Here is a 23,842-nt window from a genome sequence, read left to right on the forward strand (position 1 = left end):
GATGGCCACGCGCACAGCGGAGGCAGGGCTCAGTGGCCGCTGTGCATGGTGAGGCCTGGGGGTCCCGCGACTCTGCACTGCGTGGAGGAGGCGGGTCCCGGTGGAGGAGGTGGGTCACGGCAGGGGAGGGCAGTTGTGGGCGATCAGGCTGGCAGGGGAGGGCAGTTGTGGGCGATCAGGCTGGCAGGGGAGGGCAGTTGTGGGCAATCAGGCTGGCAGGGGAGGGCAGTTGTGGGCTATCAGGCCTTCAGGGGAGCAGTTAGGCATCAATCAGGCCTGCAGGGGAGCCGTTAGGGGGCGATCAGGCAGGCAGGCAGGCAGGCAGGTGAGCAGTTAGGAGCCAGCGGTCCCGGATTGTGAGAGGGATGTCTGACTGCCGGTTTAGGCCTGTGGGATTGGGCCTAGATCAGCAGTCGGACATCCCCCAAGGGGTCCCAGATTGGAGAAGGTGCAGGCAGGGCTGAGGGACACCTCCCTCCCCCGTGCATGAATTTTGTGCACTGGGTCTCTCGTATATATATATAACCTAAGTGACCATGACGACCGGACAACTGGCTGGTAGCTATGACGTGCACTGACCACCAGGGGGGCAGATGCTCAACACAGGAGCTGCCCCCCTGGTGGTCAGTGCGCACCCACAGCCAACCTCTCGCGGCTGGCCAACCTCCCACGGTCCTTCCCCCTGGCCGGCTGGCCCCGATCGGGGACTGGGCAAGATGGGCTGATTGCCAACCAGGCCGAGTAACCCCACCCGTGCACAAATTCGTGCAACAGGCCTCTAGTAAAAATATATTTTAAAAAATAATAAATAGAACATTCCAGGACCCTATTTGGCCTTGAATTTTCTCTCAGTCACTCCATCCCTACAAAATATATTATAGATTAGTTTTGGCAGATTTGAACTTTATATAAATGAAGTGGATTCATCACTTTTAATTACTTAATTGAGGTTGCTCTTGTGACTTAATGAGTGTACTGGGTCCAGTGGTATCCTCCCAAACTTAATGTCCACTGGACCCTCAGATTGTTGACCATATTTGGAAATAGAGTCTTTGCAGATGTAAATAGTTAGATAAGGTCATACAAGGTTAGAGTGCACCCTAAATCCAATGACTGTTGTCTACCTGTTCTCTTGCCCTTTTTTTAATTCTCACCCGAGGATGTGTTGTTTTTTTGAAATTGATTTTTAGAAAGGAAGGGAGAGGGAGCAAGAGAAACATTGATGTGAGATACATCAATCGGTTGTCTCCCATACGCACCCCAACTAGGGATTGAGCCCACAACCTAGGTACGTACGTAACAGATTCCCTGACTGGGAATCGAACCCTGTGGCCTTTTGGTGTACAGGACGATGCTCCAACCAACTGAGCCATCCGGCCAGGACAGTGCTGTTCTCTTGAGAAGGCCTTGGTGTGCTGGAAATCTGGGTGCTTGCCCAAGTCTTTCAGCTCTCTGTTTACTGAGGACTTTGGGAAAAATCAACATGTAGTAAGTGAAACCAGCCACTTGCATGAATGGTCTGCTTTATTTCATTCTCTGAGGGTAATTATAACTTTGTGTTTTTGATTTATTCCTTATCACTGCCATATATGTTTGATACCTTCTCTATTTCTAAGTCTTCTTTTTGTTAGGAAAAATTTTGTACACTATTAAATCAGCATGAAAAATTTGAGTTTCATTTTGCTTGATAGGTAAAAATATTTGAAGTGTATATAGATGTACATTTAAAATTTATTGTTAATGTATAAAATATTTTTGCTTTTATTTGTTGTGGTTTTATACTTTTTGTTGTTTTTCTTTTACAAAATCACAAGATGGTATCCTTTTTTTATATGAAAATTGTGCCTTTGATTGAAGTAGAAGGTTTACTTCCTGTTTTGTGCATCATGCTTCATATCAGATTCAGTTATGTTGCTCAAAACCAGTGCTGTTTTTCACTTGTTATAATTTAAATGGGAAATAATTTTTTCAAAGGAGGCACATTCTAAAATATCTAAACAAAACATGGCTGAAAATAGCAATTGATATGAGGAGCCATTATGCCCAAAGTAGCAACAGATGAGAATCTAATCACACAGAATTTTGTTTGAATACTAGTATTTGGTTAATTGAAGATATACTCAACTGTAACTAAATTAAAAATTGCATCATTTCTTTGGAGACCTTTGAGAATGAGATAGAATATCCATTCACTGGAAAGATTTCACAGTGAAATGAGAAAAAGAGCAGAATGATGTGTAATATAAACCAGTCAGGAAACCTAGCCCATCTTCATTCTACTCTAACGATTTGGATTATCCTTTTTTCTTAGCTATTTCCTTTAGGAAGATATATTATCAAAACGTGAAGCAGCGTTGGGGATATCAATTACTCGGTAGTGGGTTCATTCGGCCTTTACCAAACACTGGACTTTTTGGGGTGCCAGTTTTATGCAAGTGAATAGAACTCAGAAGCTCATTTCAGTAGGGGAAACAGAATATGATTCTATTGTGATGCAGAGAAACCAGGGCCCATGGGGGACACCTAGGCGTGACACCTCCTCCAGATGGAGGTGGGGGCCAGAGGCATAGGTAGAGCTTAGCCTCTCTTGAGTCTTGAAAGATGAGGAGGAGTTAGGAAGAACGCAGGAGTGTGCCACGCTGAGGGAGCCACGTGGCCACAGCACAGTGGTGAGAGACGGGGTGTCAGGAGTTCTGAGTGGTGGGGACAGTTGGAGCCTTGAATGCCATCTCAGAGAGTCCAGGCCTTATCTGGGGCAGTGTGGAGCCCCTGAATAGACTGTATTTATAGATCATCTATTTTGCTGCTGTTGAAAGTTAACATTCTGATATTTTTGTGCATCAGATTAATAATTTCATGCACCGGTAGACAGTTTATCTGTTGAATTCAGGTAGTAACGGCAGAAGGCAGACTAAATTAACTTTTGTCTTATTCAGACAGCGAGTACAGGGAATGCTTAAGTGTAATAGATGTGAAATGAGCAAGAAATATTTTTAAATATTTTGTGTTCAGTATTTTTGTACATCCTGTAGGAAAATCTGCCATTCACTACATATTTTGAGGCACTTGTTAAATTGGGGGTATGAATTCCATTTTAGGGCTGTGTGGATGTATTCTCATGATTAATTATTACTGAAGTAAAGAGGAAATGATATCAGCAGATGTGCGGAGCTTTTATTCACACTGAATACACCATTCACTTAGACAAAAGGATCATTTCTCAATTCAAATCGGAATATTCTAATTTAAGTTGTGTCATAATCTCTATGGAAACAAAGCGTTCCACTGTGTAGTCGTTGCATAAGTAACTCATTTCCCCCCATACACACAAGGAAGAGGCAGATGCTTCTTTTTCCATGTTTTTCTCAGAACTCTCTTACAATAGAGGAGACTCTAGCTGGTGACATTTGTTTTGTCAAATTTGAAATATCTGTTCAGATTTCCTGCTTAAAACTTTCTTATAAAATTGTTAAAACTTAGAGATTGTTGATGAGTTAGTTCCCTTTCTTTTCCTAGCTGAATCTTGATGCAGAGGATTATTATCCTTCTAAGTCCTTAGATATTAGCGTCATCTGCTTGTGCAAGGCTGTCTCCAGCCGGGTGGTCGGTTTCTTCTTACTGATCTTCAATCATTCTTTATATACTAGGGGCCTGGTGCATGAAATTCGTGCACTCGGGGGGTTTCCTTAGCCTGGCCTGTGCCCTCTAGCAGTCCGGGAGCCCTTGGGGGATGTCCAGCTGCCGGCTTAGGGGGAGTGGGCCTAAGCTGTCAGTTGGATATCCTTTGCGCTGCCGCGGAGGCGAGAGAGGCTCCTGCCACCACCACTGCGCTTGCCAACCGTGAGCCCTGCTCAGGGCTTCTGGCTGAGCGGTGCTCCCCCTGTGGGAGCGCACTGACCACCAGGGGGAATGTCTGCCTGCTGGCTTAGGCCTGATCCCCGGCAGTCAGACATCCATCTCTCAGTCCAGGGCTCTTGCAGTCCAGGACCCCTCCCTCCTTACCACCCACCTGCAGCTCCCTATGGGAGCGCACTGACCACCAGGGGGCAGCTCCTGCATTGAGCGTCTGCCCCCTGGTGGTCAGTACACGTGATGCGACTGGTCATTCTGCCATTTGGTTGATTTGCATATTAGCCTTTTATTATATAGGATTATCTGAGTCCTTTGTCGGTTATATGTTCTGCAAATACCTTCTCCCTTTCAGTGGCTTACCTTTTCATTTCCTGACTCTAGGGTCTTTGGCCAAGAGACGTTGAGGAACCTTAAATGCACGTTACTTACGAAGTGAAAGAAACCAATCTGAAAAGGCTCATACTTGTATGATTCCAACTATATGTCATTCTGGAAAAGGCAAAACGATGGCGATAGTAGAAGGATCAGTGGTTGCCAAGTTGGGGGCTGGGGAGAGGTGAATCCCAAAGGACTTTTAGGGCAGTGAAAAAATACTCTGCGTGATATTTTAATGACAAACATATGTCATTCATTATACATCTGTCCAGGCCCACAGAATGTACATACCAAGAGTGAGTCCTAATGTAAAATATGGACTTGAAGTGATTCTGATGTGTCAGTATAGGTTCATTTTTTTGGTAAAAAAATAAAAAATGTCCCATTCTGGTGAGTGAGATTGATGATGGGGAGAGCTATGCATGTGCGGGGACAGGAGGTGTAAGGGAAATCTCCGTGCCTCCCTCTCGATTTTATTATGAGCCTCAAACTGTTCCTTAAATACCATATTTTCTGGCGTATAAGACGACTGGGCGTGTAGAAGATTTTCCTGGGTTAAAAAGTCGTCTTATACGCCGGAAAATAAAGTAGCTCATTTAGCCTGGCCGGTGTGGCTCAGCAGTTGAGCATGGACCCAGGATCCAAGAGGCCACCAGTTCAATTCCCGGTCAGGTCACATGCCTGGGTTTTGAGCTCAATCCTCAGCAGGGGGCATGCAGGAGGCAGCTGACTGATGATGTTTCTCTCTCATCTCATCCATGTTCCTCTCTCTCTAACCCTCTCCCTTCCTCTCTCTCTAAAAATCAATAAAAACATACTTTTTAAAATAGCTCATTTAATCCAGACACCATTTTTTTGCCCAACACTGTGGCTAGGGGAAAAGGGTCTGGGTGCTTTTACCCTGGCATGCGACTCAGTTTTGTTGTTCAGTTAGAGTAACTTACAAAAGGCTCATCGTAAATATTTGCTGTTTAAATTGACTAAAGAGAAAACCAGGAACAGGCGAGGCGAGAGGAAGAGAGACGAGGACAGAAGGCATGGATATGCAGCGCTTCGCCTGCTCGGGCAGGACCGGGGCAGGGTTAGCAGCTTTGCCTCAGCGTAGATCTTAGTGCCATCTTGTGGGTGGATCTGGGAACAGACCCACACCAGCTTCTATTAGGCTGCCGTGCAAAGCCCCAAACTTCTACGCAATAGTGATATCAAACTGCAAGTCACAGGTCAGCACTCTGGTCTGATTGGGTTGTGTCCTTCCATCAGCAAGTCCTAATCACTCTGCCTCCATGGACCCTGCCGGCCCAGCTGCTGCCCTCTGCCCCTGGGACTTCTCTGGAAGCCTCCTTTCTGGTATCCTCGCCTCTGTTCTCGTCCTCCCACTGTCCGTGCTCCACCGGAGCCAAAGGGATCTTTAAAACAATAAAAGTTAGGTCATGCCACTTTCTTGTATAAAACTCTTTAGTGGCTTTTCATGAAAATGGAAACAGCTCTACCTATGCCTCCTTATATCTGTCTTGTTCTCTGTTGACTGCTCGGTGCCTAAAAAGCCATCTATAATAATAAAAGCATAATATGCTAATTAGACCCGATAGCCGAACAACCTTCCAGACATCCTTCCGAACAACCTTCTGGACGAAGCCGGGGCTGCGAAGGCTTACTCTTGCACGAATTTCGTGCATCGGGCCTCTAGTTTAACATAATGTGGCTGTGCAACAAAGATTTGTTGAAGGGATGAATGCTGCTTTCCGGGTTCTTGGGCTTATTTCAGCTAGACACAGGTTAGGGTCGGGTGGTTTTGGGTCTTTCTCAATGGAGCATGGAAAGACCACGGGAATTGCCCTGGCCTGTTTCGCTCAGAGGATAGAGCATCAGCCTGTGGACTGAAGGGGCCCAGGTTCGATTCCGGTCGGGGGCACGTGCTTGGGTTGTGGGCTCAATCCCCAGTAGGGGGCATGCAGGAGGCAGCTGATCAATGATTCTCTCTCATCATTGATGTTTCTCTCTCTCTCTTTCTCTTCCTCTCTGAAATCAATAAAATAAAAATAAAAGACCACGGGAATTAAATTGTAGTGAATGGTGTCCCGTCCCCACCATTGCCCCTTACCAGCTGTTTAACCACACCGCTCTCAGCTGCAGTTTCTTCACCAGTGGAATGGAGTTAATGAGTTCACCTTACTCATAGGGTAAGGACTAAGTGGGATTTAAATGTGATTGGAAGCACACAACCTCTTTCTCCATTAAAACTGAACCACACTGTCATTGTTTACTCACAGCCAGGGTTAGACACTCGTTCTTTACACTCCCGATACCTAGCTCTGTGCTTGCTTATAACATAGCAGTGGGTGGTACACACACACACACACACACACACACACACACACACACACACACCTGGATTAATTTTGACTTTTCCCTGCTAAGAACTGGTGTCCCCTGATTCTTACCCAGACTGTGTCCCTTTGATCAAATGACCCCTCTTTGTTGAGAGAGAGAGGGGGCGCGGGAAGAGAGAGAGAGAGAGAGAGAGACAGAACGCACGGCCGCTGGCTGTACAGGCAAAGCCTGGGGAGATAGTACGGCTGGGGACAAAATCTGACTTCAGTCTTCACTGCAGTTCCTAGGTTTGTATACAATTAATGTAAACTTATTTCAGCATAACTTTAGTTTCTAATAAAGGGGATGTAGGAAAGAGAGAGAGAGAACATGATTCTCTTGTGGTAAGATTCCTTCCTTCATGTTCCCTTATGAAGTATACTCTGAATATGAAAATATTCTGAGAACTGGAAGTTCTATAATATGTACACGTATATGAAAAAGCTGGTATGAATATGATTTCTAGATGGATTCAAAAAGAGTAACTGTTGTGTAAACACTCGTTCAATAATATCTTTTCAATGCTTGCCGGCGCCAGGCTGTTTGGGTATTGGAAATAGAACAATGAATAAAGCAGGTAAATCCCTGTCTTCATAGAACTTCCATTCTAGTGGGAGAGACAGACAATAAAGAAGATAAATAATAAAATTAGTAGCGTGGTAAATGGTGACTGAGAGCTACAGAGAATAAAACAAAGCAGGCAAAGGAATAGGGAGGGTCAGGGTGTAGGAATTTTATACAGGTTGGAATTATTTATTTCCTCTCCCACCCCTACCATGATCAGGATTCGTAACTAGTATACCTTGCCTTCTAGAGTCGCATCTAAATGATAGGTCAGTTAGGCAAAAGGAAAAAAAAAAAAAGGAAAAAGCTGATGTGTTTCATCAAAACTTCTAATTTAGTTCATGTTTCTGATAGCCATATTCAAAGAAATTACTTTAAAATGTTAAAAATACAAATGGACATCATCCTTATCTGATATTCCTAATTTTACAATCCTTTTTATAACTGAATCTTAAATACATAAATATTTAAAAATCCAAAAGACAGAAACTCACTACAGACTGATTCATTTGCCTGTCAGCATAACTATTATTGCTCGTCGTACATTCAATTCTTATAAGTATATCTCTAGTGACACATGATTTCGCTCATCTAGGGGAAATGATGAACAACATAGACTGATGAAAAAGAACAGAACCAAAAACAAGGAGGCATCGATCGGACTATCGGGCCTCAAAGGGAGGATAGGGGAGGGTGGGGGGAGGAGGGAGAGATCAACCAAAGGTCTTGTGTGCATGCATATGAGCCTAACCAATGGTTAAGTTCAGCAGGGGGTTGGGGCATCCATGGGGAGGGGTGTGGGATGGGAATGGGGGGATGAGGACAAATATGTGACACCTTAATCAATAAAGAAATTAAAAAAAAAAATCCAAAAGACTAAACTCAACAACTTGTAGAATTTACCTGCATCAGCCTATGAACATACTGTTTGTTTCTATATTACCTAAAAATATCAGCTGCTTTTGAAGCTGAAAGATTAAATCCGAGCTACATTACTGAATGTAATTGGGAAATGATTTTCCCTTCTAAGTGTTAGTGTAAAAAGTAAATATTATTAAGAGCTGCCCTGGCTGGTTTGGCTCAGTGGATAGAGCATCAGCCTGCAGACTGAAGGGTCCGGGTTCGATTCCAGTCAAGGGCACATGCCCGGGTTTCGGGCTCGATCCCCAGTAGGGGGCGTGTGGAGGGCAGCCGATGGTTCTCATCATTGGTATTTCTCTCTCTCTCCCTCTCCCTCTCCCTTCCTCTCTGAAATCAATAAAAATAAAAATAAAAAAAATAAAATAAAATAAAATAAAAAAGAGCTGACTAGGCCAGTTTGACACTGACGTTCATACGCAGAGAAAGGGCAAACAGGAGGGTTCCAGGAGTTCTGATCCCCAATCCAGAGCCGCTGGGAGGTTATTCTTCGAGGGCCCACGGCTGACGTCCGCTCCCTGAGTAATGTCATCACATTTCCTGGTGGTGGTGATTTTGGGGGGAGGGCCCGGCCGGGGTAAGCAGTTGTTGGACTTGACTGGGCCGCTGCTCCACAGAGGACCTGAGAGCCGGATATACCCCCTAGACAGGACGTAAGGTCAGAATGCAGCCTCATTGAGTAAATCAAGTGTTCAGTGGTAAACGAGAATCGCCAAAACAGTAATGTCTTAAAAAGAAATTGCTGCCCTAACCGGTTTGGCTCAGTGGATAGAGCGTCGGCCTGCGGACTCAAGGGTCCCAGGTTCGATTCTGGTCAAGGGCATGTACCTTGGTTGCGGGCACATTCCCAGTGGGGGGTGTGCAGGAGGCAGCTGATCGATGTTTCTCTCCCATCAATGTTTCTAACTCTCTATCCCTCTCCCTTCCTCTCTGTAAAAAAAAATGAATAAAACATATTTAAAAAAAAAGATATTGCTACACTTACACTGAGGCAACATCCATCCTCCCTAAAGAATTAATCCGTAGCTTCTGTTGTTTCTCACGCTGGATGCAGGGGTGAGTCGCTGGCGTAAGTCGAGACAGAGAGCTGTGCTGTGCTTGGCCTGTGCCAGCTGTCACTTCACCACTTTCCGTGTAACATGTACAGTTGTTTCCCGGGGGGGAGGGAGGGGGGAGCTGTGGCCCCGAGCCAGCCACGCTTTCGTCTGGGCCCTCAGCTTGTGACCAACACTGTATACGCACATACATGTATTTTTTTTAAAATCATACTAGTCATTAGCATTTGACATTTTCATTAACTATTGCCTTTAGCTTTATTTTTTTCCTTCCTGTTTGCCTTAATTTTGTCCTGTTGACTTTCTCCAACGGAGACTCGGAAGCTTACTTCCTTAACTCTTGTTTCATGACAAGCCACACACAGTGAGGAAAAGAAAAGCCGGACCCCCTCATTCACGCCCCCTCCCTGCGCTCCGCCTTCCCTGGGTGCTAAGGAGACCCCTGGGACTCCTCTGTGTAATGATTACTCACTCTCTGTAACTTTCCTCCGGAGCCGGCGTCTCCGTCCCAGCTGTGGCTCTGATGGAGACGGAACGTGTCAGCAGATGTTTTTCTCACAGGTGTCAGCATCGCAGGTGCAGTTTGGCCCCATGAGGTTTCATGCAGACCAACTCCAGGTAATTAATTCTAAGCCACGCCGTTTCCTCATGTTGATTTTTTTTAAAAAAAGGCGGGAGGGAGAGGGCCTCAAGTTATACATTGAAATTGTCTTCTGGGTTAGATAACAATGTCAGTACTAGAGTTATTTAAGAGTGTATGTTTCTTAGAAATGCACATTGAACTATTCATAGATGAAGAAATGTCTGCGGCCTACTTTAAAAAGTTCAGCAGTAAAATAAAGAATGTGTATAATTGGGCGTGTGTGTAGTGGGGGAGTGGGGGAGGGGAGTGAGTAAAGGTGGCAAAGTTTAATTTTTTTCCTTATTTCAGAGAGGAAGGGGGAAGGAGAGAGAGATAAGAACATCAGTGATGAGGGAGAATCATTCATTGGCTGCCTCCTGCATGCCCCCGACTGGGGATTAAGTTTGGAACCCAGGCATGTGCCCTGACTGGGAATCGAACTGTGACCTCCTGGTTCATAGGTCGATGCTCAACCACTGAGCCACACTGGCTGGGCAAAAGGCGGCAAAATTTTAACAACCGATGAAACTAGAAGTGTATACTAGCGTTCATTATCATTCACAACTTTTTTGTAGGTTTGAAATTTTCTAATATAAAAACGTAAAAGCATGTCCTTCCCTGTGTTTCTGAATAGCTGTTATCAGAGAAAAATACCTGGAAATTATTTAATCCAAAATATTAGACAAAAATAACCAATTGAAATTTAGCCCCAAAGTTCATTGACGTTTCCCACACACAAACACATGTTCACTGTTCCAGGTCTTTTTAAATGTGGGACAAGACCAGCGGAGATATGCTCTCTCGGTTCTTTGCACTTGGGGTGTTCGTACACATGGTCAACCTAGAGGAACTAATACGCCTTGGGGCACAGGGTTTCTCTCCGCTCTGCAGCCTCGCTCTCACAGGCTGCCCTGCCTCTCCCTAACCCTGGCTCCCAGGAGTCAATCTGGGTGTAAAGGGGATGCTGTTTGTGCTGCTGAACCACATCTACTGGGGTTGGGGGTGCCCTGGCTGGATAGGGGGAGCAGCAGATCCAGGCCTCACCTCACCCAGGCCAGGCCTGGGGACAGCCAGCGGCATCCGGGCACAGATCCTGCCTCTTAGACCTGGTGCTATTCCTGTGTCCCTCCACTGACATTTCCATCTGCTTTAAATTTTCTCTCTTATAATCAAAATGATTTTTTTTCAACTTGGAGGAATTACATTGAGTCAGAACATTTAAATACATCATATAAAATATTAAGTGTTCTAGGAGTTGGACTGAAATATTAGCCTCTCCCATCTAAGGACTGCCTAGTTAACTTACTGTTAGCTAAAACAAATATTTGTGTGGTTTAATTGGTTTAATTTCAAAATGAAGTGTTTGGCCAATCCTTTGTTGCATTCTGCCAGAGGTTTACTAGCAAAAGAAGGAAGTATGTGTTCCATGCCCTTCGGCTTCCAGATAGAATAGCCCGGGTTTCCAGGAGCCGGGACCCGGCCCCTGAGTTACATGGGGGAGACGGGTTTATATCAACAGATTATGATCATATCTGTGTGCTTGCCTTAAGACACATGGGAGTTTTCTGTGGCTTGTTAAATGATATTCCAACCTCTTTTTTTTTTTTTTAAGTGTTTATGCTTTTTTGATTCAGGTACTGTTAGTGTTTATCAAAGAAGATAGCCAGTGTAAAGGGTTCCGAAAGGCGTGTGAAAAAGCGGGGTTTAAGTGCACGGTGGCCCAGGAGGTCCAGGCCGTCCTGACCTGTTTCCTGGCTGCACATCACGACATCATCATCATCGACCACAGGAACCCCCAACAGCTGGATGCGCCGGCGCTGTGCAGGTGAGCCCGAGACTCAGTCCTGCGTGCTGAGTGGCCCAGGCGCCTGTGACAGTAATGCCACCCAGAAACACATTGGGTTAAATTCAGTGTCCTCTAAGTTGCTTTCATGCATGTAAATAAACAAGACGTTAGATTACCATAGCGTTACGTCTAGGACTGATCTTTATTGTCTGGTCTTTGCCTCTGGCTTTATCTTTGCTTTCTTAAAAACGGTAAGAAAGTATGAATCCCAGCCATTAAGTGTTAGGATGAAACTCAATATGTAACTAACCACAACTGTCACCCGCATATCACCGCAACAAGTTATTATAATTTTCCACATGTTTGACAATTGTCCTCTAGTGTTAAGTGAATGCGCCTTGTTTAAAATACTTGCAGAATATCAGTAGCATGAGAGAATTCTGGGTAGCAAACAAATATAAGAAAAGTACTTTTAAAAAAAATGTTTTTATTGATTTCAGAGAGGAAGGGAGAGGGATAGAGAGAGAGAAACGTCAGTGATGAGAGAGAATCAAGGATCGGCTGCCGCCTGCACGCCCCCTACTGGGGATGGAGCCCACATCCTGGGCATGTGCCCTTGAGCGGAATCGAACCCAGGACCTTTCAGTCTGAAGGCTGACACTATCCACTGAGAAACACCGGCCAGGGCAGGAAAGTACTTTTTAAAGAAAATTATTTGCTGCTGATGGAAGTGAGGCAAAGGGAAACATCCATTTTTACTTAATAGAAAACTTTATTTGGAGGAAGATAAATCATAATTTTAATGTAACATTTTATAATATTAATTTTATGGACATTTAAATCTACACTTTTAGGAAATAGAAAAGATTTAAACTAAATATAACAAGGGTTCACATTTTATTAAGAGGTTGTTTGCAGAATCATGGTGATTTTCATGCACTTATTTCCTTGGTGGTGGGACCCCAACTTTTGGGCAGTCAGACTGGGCGACTCTCACGGGTGTGACCCACCTCTGGTCTTGATCTGGCGCCTGTGTCCCGTTTCTGTCTGGTTGACAACCGCCCATGTCCCCTCCCCCTGATCGTTTCTGTCTGGCTGACTGCAGTAAGCCGTTGTCACTGTAGCCAGATTTGTCTGACGTGCATCTGGCTGTCACCTGGCACCTCCATGAGGGATTGTGCAGAGGGAGGCCCCAGTCCTGTGCTCAGCTCCTGCCCTGACCAGCTCCTGGCCTTCTCTGGGATATGTTTCTCAACGGCAAAGTCGGAACACGTGGCTTCCCAGGTCATGGTCTGCTCCGTTGGAAGGCTGTCACCCAGGAAGGGCAGAGCCTGTCTGAGGCCCATGTGCTCGGTCGCCTGGTGGGGTGCTGCGAGGCAGAGGCAGCACCTAAGGAGGCCAAGAGCCCGATAGCAGAGGGGGTGAGTGCGACGCCCGGGGAAACGGCTTCTTTCCCCATCGTGTCCAGGCCCAGACCTAGCCTCAGCTACGCCTGGGTGATGGAAACCACGCCCTGCTAGGTCCTCCTTGTTGTAAAATGAAGGTTAGGTTATAGTTATGCTGCGCTTCTTTATTGTGGTAAAACACACAGAACACAGAATATGCTCTACCTTCTAAGGGAGGAAAATGTACAATTGTTACACATTTTGGGAATATTCTAAAAAATGGGGTTAATTCATCCAGCAAATTTTTCTTGCTATATAGATTAAAATTTTATATAATTTTAAAATAAGGAATGTGAACTGGGTTCTTACTCTGTGGTTTCCTCAGTCAGTTTCATCATGATTCTGGCCCTGACCTGGCTTATTTCCAGCCTCTCCCTCCTGATCCGCTCGCTCGCTCTCTCCTCGCTGACTTACACAACGCCCGAGAGCTTAGCCCTGGCAGAGCCCTGCCCTTCCCGTCAGCCTCCGTCTGGGATACCTAATCACACGGCCCGTGGAAGGCCTTTCATCAGTGGCTGACTTGTCTAAATGCCTAGCATTCACCTGTGTCTCTTCATTGGGGATGCTTATAACTCCTTACACTTTATCAGTTGTCTTGTGGAAGGCCAAATATTCCGTCTGCTATACTTCCAAATCTACCAGTCGAGGAGCCCTATCTTGCATGTCTCCTCAGTTCTGGGCGCTGCATTTGGTATTAGAGCCACATAGGTGAAGAAGATGTGGGTCTTGCCTCTGAGGAGCGGAGGCCATAGTTGGCAGGACAAGTGAGTGATGTCAGTACAGGCACATACACCGAGTGGCCAGATGATGATGATCTCTGAACGCATAATGATCTGCCCACTCAGTGTACATCCTATATAATAAAAGGCTAATATGCAAATTGTCCACTCGACCAGCAGGCAGGCCGGCCAACCGCCCATGTCCCCTCCCCCTGGCCAGGCTGGCTGGACCCCACCCATGCACGAATTCATGCACTGGGCCACACACACACACATACACACACACACACACTGAGTGGCCAGATTATTATGTGTTCAGAGATCATAGTAATCTGGCCACTCGGTGTATGTGCCCAAAGAGGATGCACATACCAAGTGCTGCAGAGCCGTGTCAGGGCAGCTTCACATAGGACATTTGGGCTGAGTCCTGATTGACGAGCAGGAGATTGGGGGGGTGGGGGGACATTCCAGGTAGAGGGAGAGCATTCGTAGGGACAGGCAGGGTGTCTAGGGCTCCTCGACTCCAGTGGGTTGGATGGCTGCTGGGCCAGGCAGGGATGGGACGGGGCTCAGGGTGGAGCTGCAGGCATGAGCCGGTCATGTGGGCTTTGTGGGCTGAGCCCAAGGCCTTGGACTTCACCCCTCGGCAGCTGAGACCCTGGCGTGTTCTGTGCAGGTGAGTGGCAAGAGCAGAATGGAAGGTCGTTCTGGCCGCCCTCTGGAGGGGCAGAGGCAGGTCAGCCAGTTGTGCGGCTGTCACAGGCCACCTTGTGCGGTGCCGGTTACCGGCGCCTTCTCCCGGCTTCCTGTCAGAAAACCCGGAGGCAGGGCTGGCCCGGCAATTAAAGAACCAAAGTGAAGGTGGCAGATAGGTCAGAAGCTGGGGAGCAGAAAGGGCCCAAGCAGCCAAGAAGGTGGGTCCAGAGCGAGGGGAGCCTTTGCTCCCCCTCGTCCTCTCCCCCCAACGCCCATTGTTCCACCAGGACTTCTAAGTGCTTTTAGTTTTTAAAGAATGGTTTTAAATTCATTTTAAATTTGTTTTTTTAATAGGTCTATTCGATCATCAAAAGTTTCGGAAAACACAGTTATTATCGGTGTAGTACGCAGGTAAGCTTTCTTTCTTTCTTTTTTTTTCTTTTTTTACTTTGAAATTTGTGTGTTAACATCATGCTTACTCTTAACAGAGGCCTGAATAACAGCTTGCAGGCTGTCCTGCATGACCCTTCTAGTTTGGCCCTTTCTTTTTTCTTTTTTCTTATTTTCTTCTGCTTTGCCAGTTAACATCATAGGAGAGTTTCTACTCTCATGCTTGGGTTTGTGATTTTGGACTGCCTTTCACTTTAGAAATAGGCACAGCACTAGAGAATTCCACTTTTCCCAGGGCTATCTTCCTAGGGCACCTAACTCCAAATATATATATGAAGATTTAGAATTATACATAAATGGAAGAAATCTTACATTTCATCCTTAAGTTGGAAGTAAGGAAAGGATAAAAATATGTGAGAAGGGCAGTATTCAAATAAATGTTACTTAGCTTACATATTTTTATAATAGGAGAAATGTTGCTGTGCCCTTTAAACTATTTTTTCTGAGCCTTGTTGGGGGGAGAAGGGCTTTTAAAATTATTTATTTATTGGCTTATAACATTGTATACATTTCGGGTGTGCAGCATCTGAAATTCGACATTTGTATATACCACATCTTGCTCATCGCCAAACTCTAGTTTCCTTCTATCACCCTTTATCTGTTTTACCTTTCCTACGTGTTTAAAAGAAAAATAAGCAGGCAGTAGAATAAAATAGGAAAGAATTTAGTTTAAATTAAAATGTTTACATATCAAATACTAGTAGATAATGTGGTTACTCCTGTATTCTGGCTGTTAGTATGACTTTCTATATTTCAGCTATTACTATATACAGCCAAAAAGCTACATAAGAAACTAAAACAGAAAACTATTTTTAGTTGTATACTTTTGATTTGTATATCACTCTAATTTATCTAAAAGTACCCATTATAGGACAGTTACAGTGTTACGTGCATCAGTGCACAAAGAGGTGAGCTGTCACTGGTAAGAATCGTCTCTAACCATTTGCTCTGTCCTTTTGAAGGCGGGATGGAGAAGAGTCTGTGATGCCCCTCATTAGTGCTGGCTTTACGAGGGTATGTACCCCCTTCTTCATTACGCAAGTGTGGTTCAACGTGAGGGAGTATTTTATCTTAGTTCAGAGCGAGCAACTGGATTAATTTGGAGAGAAAAATGTGTTGTCCTTGTGCTGTGTTCCATTTTGGTTTAATTTTATAACCTGGTAATTATTAATTCTACAATACCTAGCTTTCTTAATCTGTCAAAGGTATGCCTGTTGCCATGGCTGTGTGTCTCCGTAGTTTAGCATGTCGGCCCGTGCACAGAAAGATGGTGGATTCAATTCCTGGTCAAAGGCACATACCTGGGTTGTAGGCTCAACGTCGACCCCAGCCCCGGCCCTGATTGGGGCACATGTGGGAGGCAACCAGTTGATGGGTCTCTCTCACATCGATGTTTCTCTTTCTCTCTGCCTTCCCTTCCTTCCCCCCTCTTTCATTCCCTCCCTTCCACTCTCTGTCTAAAAATCAATGGAAAAAATACCCTCAGGTGAGGATTAAAAAACACACACACAAAAAAACACACACACCTATGCCTGGTAAAGTCATCTTTGCCCTAACCGGTTTGGCTCAGGGGTAAAGTCATCTTTAATGGCATACTCATTAAAAGTTACACCAGCCTGGCCGGTGTGGCTCAGTGGTTGAGCATCGACCTAGGAACCAGGAGGTCATGGTTCGATTCCCGGTCCAGGGCACATGCCCGGGTTGTGGGTTCGATCCCCGGTGTGGGGTGTGCAGGAGGCAGCCAATCAATGATTCTCTCTCCCTTCCTCTCTGAAATCAATAAAAAAAAAATAGTTATACCACAGGAGTGTTGATATAATGCCTTAAAGTCAGTTCAAGGATTCTGGAAATAAGGCAACCCAAACACATCTCCCTTCTCTCCACCCCCCAGATCCAGTCTACTGGTTTCTCCTGAGCCTAAAGGCTGAGGCGTTGGTCCGGTGGTTGCTTTGGGAATCGGGTGAAGAGAACCAGATTTGTAGCCCAAATTTATATCAGTGAAGTAGAGGTAGTCAAGAAACCTCAAACGATGAATTGCGTTTCAAGGGTTGTGGGTGATAGTACCCCCAGGTCCCTGCAGGAGCCGTAAGATCCTCCCCAGAGGCAGACCCCGCATTGGCCTCCGAGGATCTCACCAGCAGTGGTCGGAGGGCGCAGGCAGCACTCAGTCACAGCTCAGCGCCCGCAAGAGGAAAGGCACCGCGAGGGAGCACTTGTGGGGAGGCGCAGACACACCCTCACGCTCCTCAGACACGAGGGTTATCAGATGTGACTTTAAAGCGTACGAAGCTATAAAAAGTGACATAGCAGGTTCTGAGCAGGCATGGAATTTGGAGAAACGAGCACATAATAAATAAAAATCTTAAAACATAGTAAGTCAGAAAAAATTCAACATGTAGCACAGAGATAGGCTAATAGCATATGAGTTAGAGCCTGAGAAATGTGGAGCTAGAGATACAGGCTTAACCAGTACAGAAGGACAGGATGGAGAGTGGGTAGAGGTCGTGTTTGAAGAGCATTTTCCAGGGTGAACAAAAGACTAGTCCACAGACTCAAAAATTCCAACAAATCCAAAATAGAGTCAATAAAAAGAGGATGCATCATAGTGAAAAAACAGGTAAAATAGAAGAGCTTAAAATCAACCAGAGAAAACAGATTAAAAAGAATGACAGACTAACAGCTAGCTTCTTAGTAGTGATAAATGAAAAATAGCACACAGTGAAATCATATTTTCAATGTGATAAAATAATTGCCAACCGGGAATGTCATACCTGGCACAAATACCTTTCAGAAATGAGGTTGAAGTGTAGACTTTGAGAAACAGGAAACATTAGAGAGTTTGTAACTAGAAAATCCTCACAAGCACATTCTAAAGGCTGTACCTCGGGCAGAGCGGAGGTGAATACCAGGAGGAAGGCCAGAAATGCAAGAAGGGATGGCAAGCAAGAAAATGGTGAACGTGGGGTGAACATAGCACACATTCCCTGTGTGACACAGTAATGACCATGTCTAGAGATTACACCTAGGAGAGGTGCAAGCCGAGAGACACACCCCAGCCGGGCTGCTGGGCCGTTTCCCTCAGAGCCCAGTCTGGGGAAAATAAGAGCAAGGACTCCAGCCACACAGCAGATGAACTAGAACAGGAACTTGAAGATGAGGGAGGATGCAGTGGCGAGGAGACGTGGTGAGTGGTGGGCCTGCCATAGGTACATGCTCTGTTTCTTTTCTTCTCTGCATATGTATCAACACAGATGTGCATATGTGTTATATGTAATTATATGACACTAGAGGCCCGGTACACGAATTTGTGCACGGGTGGGGTCCCTCTGGGTGGCCTGCAGGGATTGGGCCAAAACCCACAGTCTAAGGCCGCCTGCAACTCCTGCCTGCAGCTCCTACCTGCCGCTCCCACTCATCCCGGCCCCACGGTGCCTGCCGCAGGCTTGCACCCAAACAGTCTCAATCAGGAGAGGCTCGCACTGCCGCAGTGCTCGCCAGCCCTGAGCCCTGTGTCAGGTGCCCTCCCAAGGGGAGTGGCCTGCGGGATCAGGCTGAAACCGGCTCTCCGACATCCCCCAAGGGGTCCCAGATTGTGAGAGGGTGCAGACCAGACTGAGGGACCCCACTGGCTGGGGAGAGACCGTGGGAGGCCTCCGTGGCATGCCCAGCCCATCTAGCTCAGTCCCCGATCTGCCGTACCCCAGCAGCAAGCTAACCTACTGGTCAGAGCATCTGCCCCCCTGGTGGTCAGTGCATGTCATAGTGACTGGTCAATCTGTCTGCCTCCTGGTGGTCAGGGCACGTTATAGCGAGTGGTTGAGCAGCTTTACCATATCATTAGCATATTACGCTTTGATTGGTTGTTCAGTTGTTATGCTGTTCGGTCGATTTGCATATTACCCTTTTATTATAAAGGACTAGAGGCCCGGTGCACAAAATTTGTGCACGGGTAGGGTCCTTAGGCCTGGCCAGCAATCAGGGCCAATCTGTGGGGTGACCGGCGGGGTGATGGGGGGGAGGGGCCCGCTGGCACCCGCCTTGGCTGGCCTGTGGGCTGAGGGCAGCTCCTGCATTGAGTGTCTGCCCCTTGGTGGTCAGTGCGCGTGATAGCGACCGGTTTTTCTGCCATTCGGTCGATTTGCATATTAGGCTTTTATTATATAGGATTATACATAAAATATATCTGTGTATAAAATTAAACCTAAGTGAAAAAATACAGACTGACATAAATAATACTCTTCTAACAGAAGGGACATACCAGAAGAGAGATTTTAATAATAGCTCAATATTTAAATCCTGGACTATCTTAGCCAACCCTAGGTGTCTTCAGGGTTGTGGGAGGAGGTGGAGATGTAAGTATTCCCATGGCCTTTATCAGGCAGACATGGAATGTGGGTGGACACGAGCGTGTTCTGACATTTCGTCTTTGTGGGAAAGGTGCAGACCACGGCATTGCTCTGGGGAGCTACTTTGTAATTGGTATCTTGTTTTCAAGTAATAGTAATGAAATCTCTGTCTGCTTTTGAGATCAGTGAAAAGTAAGGTAACCATTAACAGAACAGAAACGTTTAATAAATCTTCCAAGCTAACAAGAGGACATATGGCCCTAGCTGGTTTGGCTCAGTGGATAGAGCGTCCACCTGCAGACTGAAGGGTCCCGGGTTCGATTCTGGTCAAGGAAACATGCCCGGGTTGTAGGCTCGATCCCCAGTGGGGAGCGTACAGGAGACAGCCGATCATGACTCCTTCTCATCACTGATGTTTCTGTCTCTCCCTCACTCTTACTCTCTGAAATCAATTAAAATATATATTTTTTAAAAAAGAGTACACATGGAATTTACAGCAACTTGATTAAACTGGCAGACACAGGAAGGGAAAACCACGGTGTGAAATCAGTCATAAACACAAAGTGAGATAGGGGTAAAATAACGTGCATGTGGAGGGGCTGACTTATCATTAAAAGATAGGGAGGGCCCTGGCTGGTTTGGCTCAGTGGATAGAGCATTGGCCTGCAGACCGAAGGGTCCCGGGTTCTATTCCAGTCAAGGGCACATGCCTGGGTTGTGGGCTTGATCCCCAGTGTGGGGTGTGCAGGAGACAGCCGATCAATGATTCTCTCTCATCATTGATGTTTCTCTCTCTCTCTCCCTCTCCCTTCCTCTCTGAAATCGATAAAAATATATATTAAAAAAAAAAAGGTAGGGAGGGAAATCAGGGACTGCTGGCCACGAACATGTAGGTCCTCATTCATGCCTGCAGGCCAACACAGGCCTTCTCACCGCGGAAATCAGAGCGAGGTGACAGGCCTCCCAGCCCGTCTCCTGAGAGGGAAGAGAGTGCTGGGCCTGCTGTTCACTCATCAGTCAGCCCTGACTGCACAGAGCACCGAGGGTCCCGCCTGCCTGCACAGGTGCCGCTGCTCACCGCAGGGAGGAGAGATCCCGGGGCGCGTTGCTTGTGCCCCTGCCCACACGAAGTCAGGGCGTGGGAGGCTTGAGGTGCACTGGGGTCCCCAGCCGTCCCAGGCCTTGGCTGGCCTACCTCCCAGGAGGTGAGATCTTGTGCCATGGAGACAGGTGTGCTTACATACAAGTCAACAGATGGCCTCCTGTGCACATAGCCTGGGTTTTCACTGGGTAAGAAGATGCACGCTGTTCTACCCCAGAGGTGGGAGTCCAGGTTAGAGTGAGCACGTGTGAACCACAGCCTCCTGCTCCCTCTGCCCTGGAGGGTGATGGTTTGTTGGCTTAGCTGGGCCACGGTGACAGGTCAGTGAAGGTTACCTGAGTGGGGTTACCTCGTGAAATCCAGGTGCAGAGAGAGAGGCATGCATTTTTTTGGCATATTATTGGTGTGTGTAACTTTAAGGAGGACAACATACTTCTCAAGTGAATATGCTCTGAAAGTTTATGTAGGACTTTGGTAAATTTCTTTCTACAGATTCTAGCCTCTGCGAGTGACATGTACACGACCCACATCCTCTAGTTTCAGTTACCAGGTTGGGAAGCCTGGTGGAAAGAATGACTTGACGGGTAGACACAGTAACCGCAGGGCGCACACTGTTTAGCCACAACCCCTTCTGTTGCAGAGGTACGTGGAGAACCCCAGCCTCCTGGCCTGCTACGCGGAGCTGCTCCAGCTGGAGTTCGGAGAGGTGCGGTCACAGCTGAAACTCAGGTACTCCTGCCTCTGGGAGGTCCCCGCTCCACACAGGCCAGTCGCCAGGGAGCACCTGGCGGGGATGGCTCCCTTTTGGGGGTAACTGACCTCCTGCAAGATGGCCTGGGGTGATGGAGTGGCTCCTCTCCACATACAGACGTTCGGAGTCTGCCTGGGCGTCTCAGTCAGTGGTCATGTTAGTAACTGGAGACTCAGATGTAAAGATGGGGCTGCAGCCCGGCCAGCGCGGCTCCGTGGTGGAGCATCGACCTATGAACCAGGGGGTCACGGTTCGATTCCCGGTCAGGGCACATGCCCGGGTGTGGTGTGGGCTCAATCCCCAGGGTGGGACGTGCAGGAGGCAGCCGATCGATGATTCTCTCTCATCATTGATGTTTCTCTCTCTCTCCCTCTCTCTCCCCTCCTCTCTGAAATCAATAAAAATATATATTTTTTAAAAATGGAAACACAGGGTAAAAAAAAGAGAAAGGACATGGTCAGGCAGTTCACAGAGGATATATGTTAATGGCCAGTAAACACGAAAAGGTGTTCAACTTCACTAGTACTAAAGCAAATGAAAGTTATATGCCATGTCTTATTTACCATCTCTGTAGAAATTTAAAAAGAGTGATAAAACCAATAGGGCTTCTCACAGATCCATCTTCTCTAAACTTGTTGCAACCAGAGGTGGGAACTTCTGCCTCTTTTTTTTGTTGTTAATCCTCACCTGAGGATTTTTTTTTTTTTAAGAGAGTGGAAGGAAGGTAGGGAGGAGGAGAGAGAGAAACATCAATGTAAGAGAGACACATCGATTGGTTGCCTCCTGCACACGCCCCACCTGGGGCCGGGGGTGAGCCTGCAACTGAGATACGTGCCCGTGACTGGGAATCAAACCCGGGACCCTTCAGTCACGGCCGGATGCTCTGACCACCTTACACACTGGCCAGGGCCGCCCTCCCTTCTTTTTTGAATTAGCATTCGTTACCTTTATAATAATCAAAAGACACCTTTAAATAAGTTAATGTAGCACCGCAAGATTGAATCAGAGTCTGTAGTGTTTGCATTAACCCACCTTTCCCTCTCCACGAAGGGCTTGTAAGTCAGTGTTCACCGCACTGGAGAAAAGCCAGGACGCCATTAAGATCACAAGTGAGGACAACTACATACAGGTTTGTCCTCGGGAGGCTGTCCTGGGTCTCGGGTGGGGCTTGTTCTCATTTTTAGAACTGAAGCCCTCCAGGAAGATTTTCCTTTTGAAGTTCAAGAGACCAGTTTTCCCATAGAGGATGATCAGAACAAAATCTACAAGAGATGTAATTTAAAATAAGCGCCCTGTAGGTACGAAGAGGTCTCCTAGTTACTGTGTGTTTGAGGAGAGCCTTTTGTCCGGGAGGGTTGTTACTGGGGTTGGGGGGCAGGGGGCGGGGGGTGGGGGGAGGAAGGATGCTGCAAAGGGAAATGGCTCTGACCATAAGGCCTGCAAGTTCTCACCTTCCTCACGGCCTTTGATGGTAGTTTACACTTACAGAAATTTCCGAGAAACTGCTCAGAATAACCGAGTAATTTCCGAACAACTTGTCCATTATTAGCAAAGTGGGTTTCTGTCAGTGACGGGAGACACTTGTAGATGACAGGGGAGGGCGTTGTGCCAGAGAACAGCCCCCCTTTGGTGTAGCTCTGAGCACCCCAGGCTCTGTAACCCAACTTGTGACTTCCTTGCTAAAGAGCTGATGATGCCGACATTCAGGAACGTTCAGGAATCGGCGCCCTCAGAGGCAGCACAGGGGCCAGCGGGCGAGGGCGCGGGCTTGGTGTCAGACCTCACCCCTTCCTAGCTGAGCGTCTGACTTACTCTGTCTGAATCCGCTCTCTCATCTGTACGAATGAGAGAAATATTAATACAGACATCAGCCTCCCTCTTGTAAGGGTGCTGAGGACTAAATGAGTTAATGTGTGTGAAATGCTTGCTATAGGCCTTGGAAATAGGCCTTGAACAGTATGATGATTTTGTCATCATCCTCACATTATTATTACTAGTGGCCCGGTGCACGAATTTCGTGCATGGGTGTGTGTGTGCGGGGGGGGGGGGGGGGTGTCCGTCAGCCTGGCCTGCACTCTTTCTAATCTGGGACCCCTCGGGGGATGTCCGACTGCCGGTTTAGGCCTGATCCCACTGGCAGTCGGACATCCCTCTCACAATCTGGGACTGCTGGCTCCTAACCGCTCACCTGCCTGCTGGCCTTCTCACCCCCAACTGTCCCCCTTTGCCAGCCTGATATCCCCCAACTGTCCCTCCCCACCGGCCTGCTCACCCCCAAACCTCCCCCTACCAGCCTGCTCGCCCCGCAACTGCCCTCCCCTCCTGACCTGATCGCCCCTAACTGCCTCTGCCTTGGCCTCGCCACCATGGCTTTGTCCAGAAGGACATCCAGAAGGTCTCCTGGTCTAATTAGCATATTACCCTTTTATTAGTATAGATTATTATTATTATTAGCACATGTACAGCTTTCCCCATACATGTCTTCTAGGCCCTTTGGAAATTCAAGCATAAAGCCTTATATTTGCAAACCCTCCCCAGTTCACAGCCTGCTTCCCAAGTACATAATTCACTCGCCCCACCGGAGCGAGGAGGTTTCCTTCCCATTAAACAGATGCGCAGTGGGCGACGTGGAGGAGCCCAAGGGACTGTGGGAATGGAGCCTGGCTGCTTCCGATCCCAGTCTGGGGCTCTATCCGATCCCAGTCTGGGGCTCTATCCGATCCCAGTCTGGGGCTCTATCCGATCCCAGTCTGGGGCTCTATCCCAGTTCCGAACCCCAGCAGCCCTTTGT

The 23,842-nt window shown here is 47.0% G+C and overlaps 1 protein-coding gene across 2 annotated transcripts in view; it reads left to right on the forward strand.

Annotated features, from left to right (window-relative positions):
• The window catches only part of PDE8A (phosphodiesterase 8A), a 130,965-nt gene that overhangs the window by 44,361 nt on the left and 62,762 nt on the right, over nucleotides 1–23,842 (forward strand). For both annotated transcript variants that reach the window (XM_079764068.1, XM_079764069.1), the window contains exons 2-7: nucleotides 9,696–9,752; nucleotides 11,391–11,581; nucleotides 14,757–14,813; nucleotides 15,815–15,866; nucleotides 20,941–21,029; nucleotides 22,102–22,180. In XM_079764068.1, coding sequence (XP_079620194.1) covers nucleotides 9,696–9,752; nucleotides 11,391–11,581; nucleotides 14,757–14,813; nucleotides 15,815–15,866; nucleotides 20,941–21,029; nucleotides 22,102–22,180 — 525 coding nt within the window. The remainder of the gene's footprint in view (nucleotides 1–9,695; nucleotides 9,753–11,390; nucleotides 11,582–14,756; nucleotides 14,814–15,814; nucleotides 15,867–20,940; nucleotides 21,030–22,101; nucleotides 22,181–23,842) is intronic.

The sequence above is a fragment of the Cnephaeus nilssonii genome, assembly GCF_951640355.1.
Source record: "Cnephaeus nilssonii genome assembly, chromosome: 24".
NCBI classification, from domain to species: Eukaryota; Metazoa; Chordata; class Mammalia; order Chiroptera; family Vespertilionidae; genus Cnephaeus; species Cnephaeus nilssonii.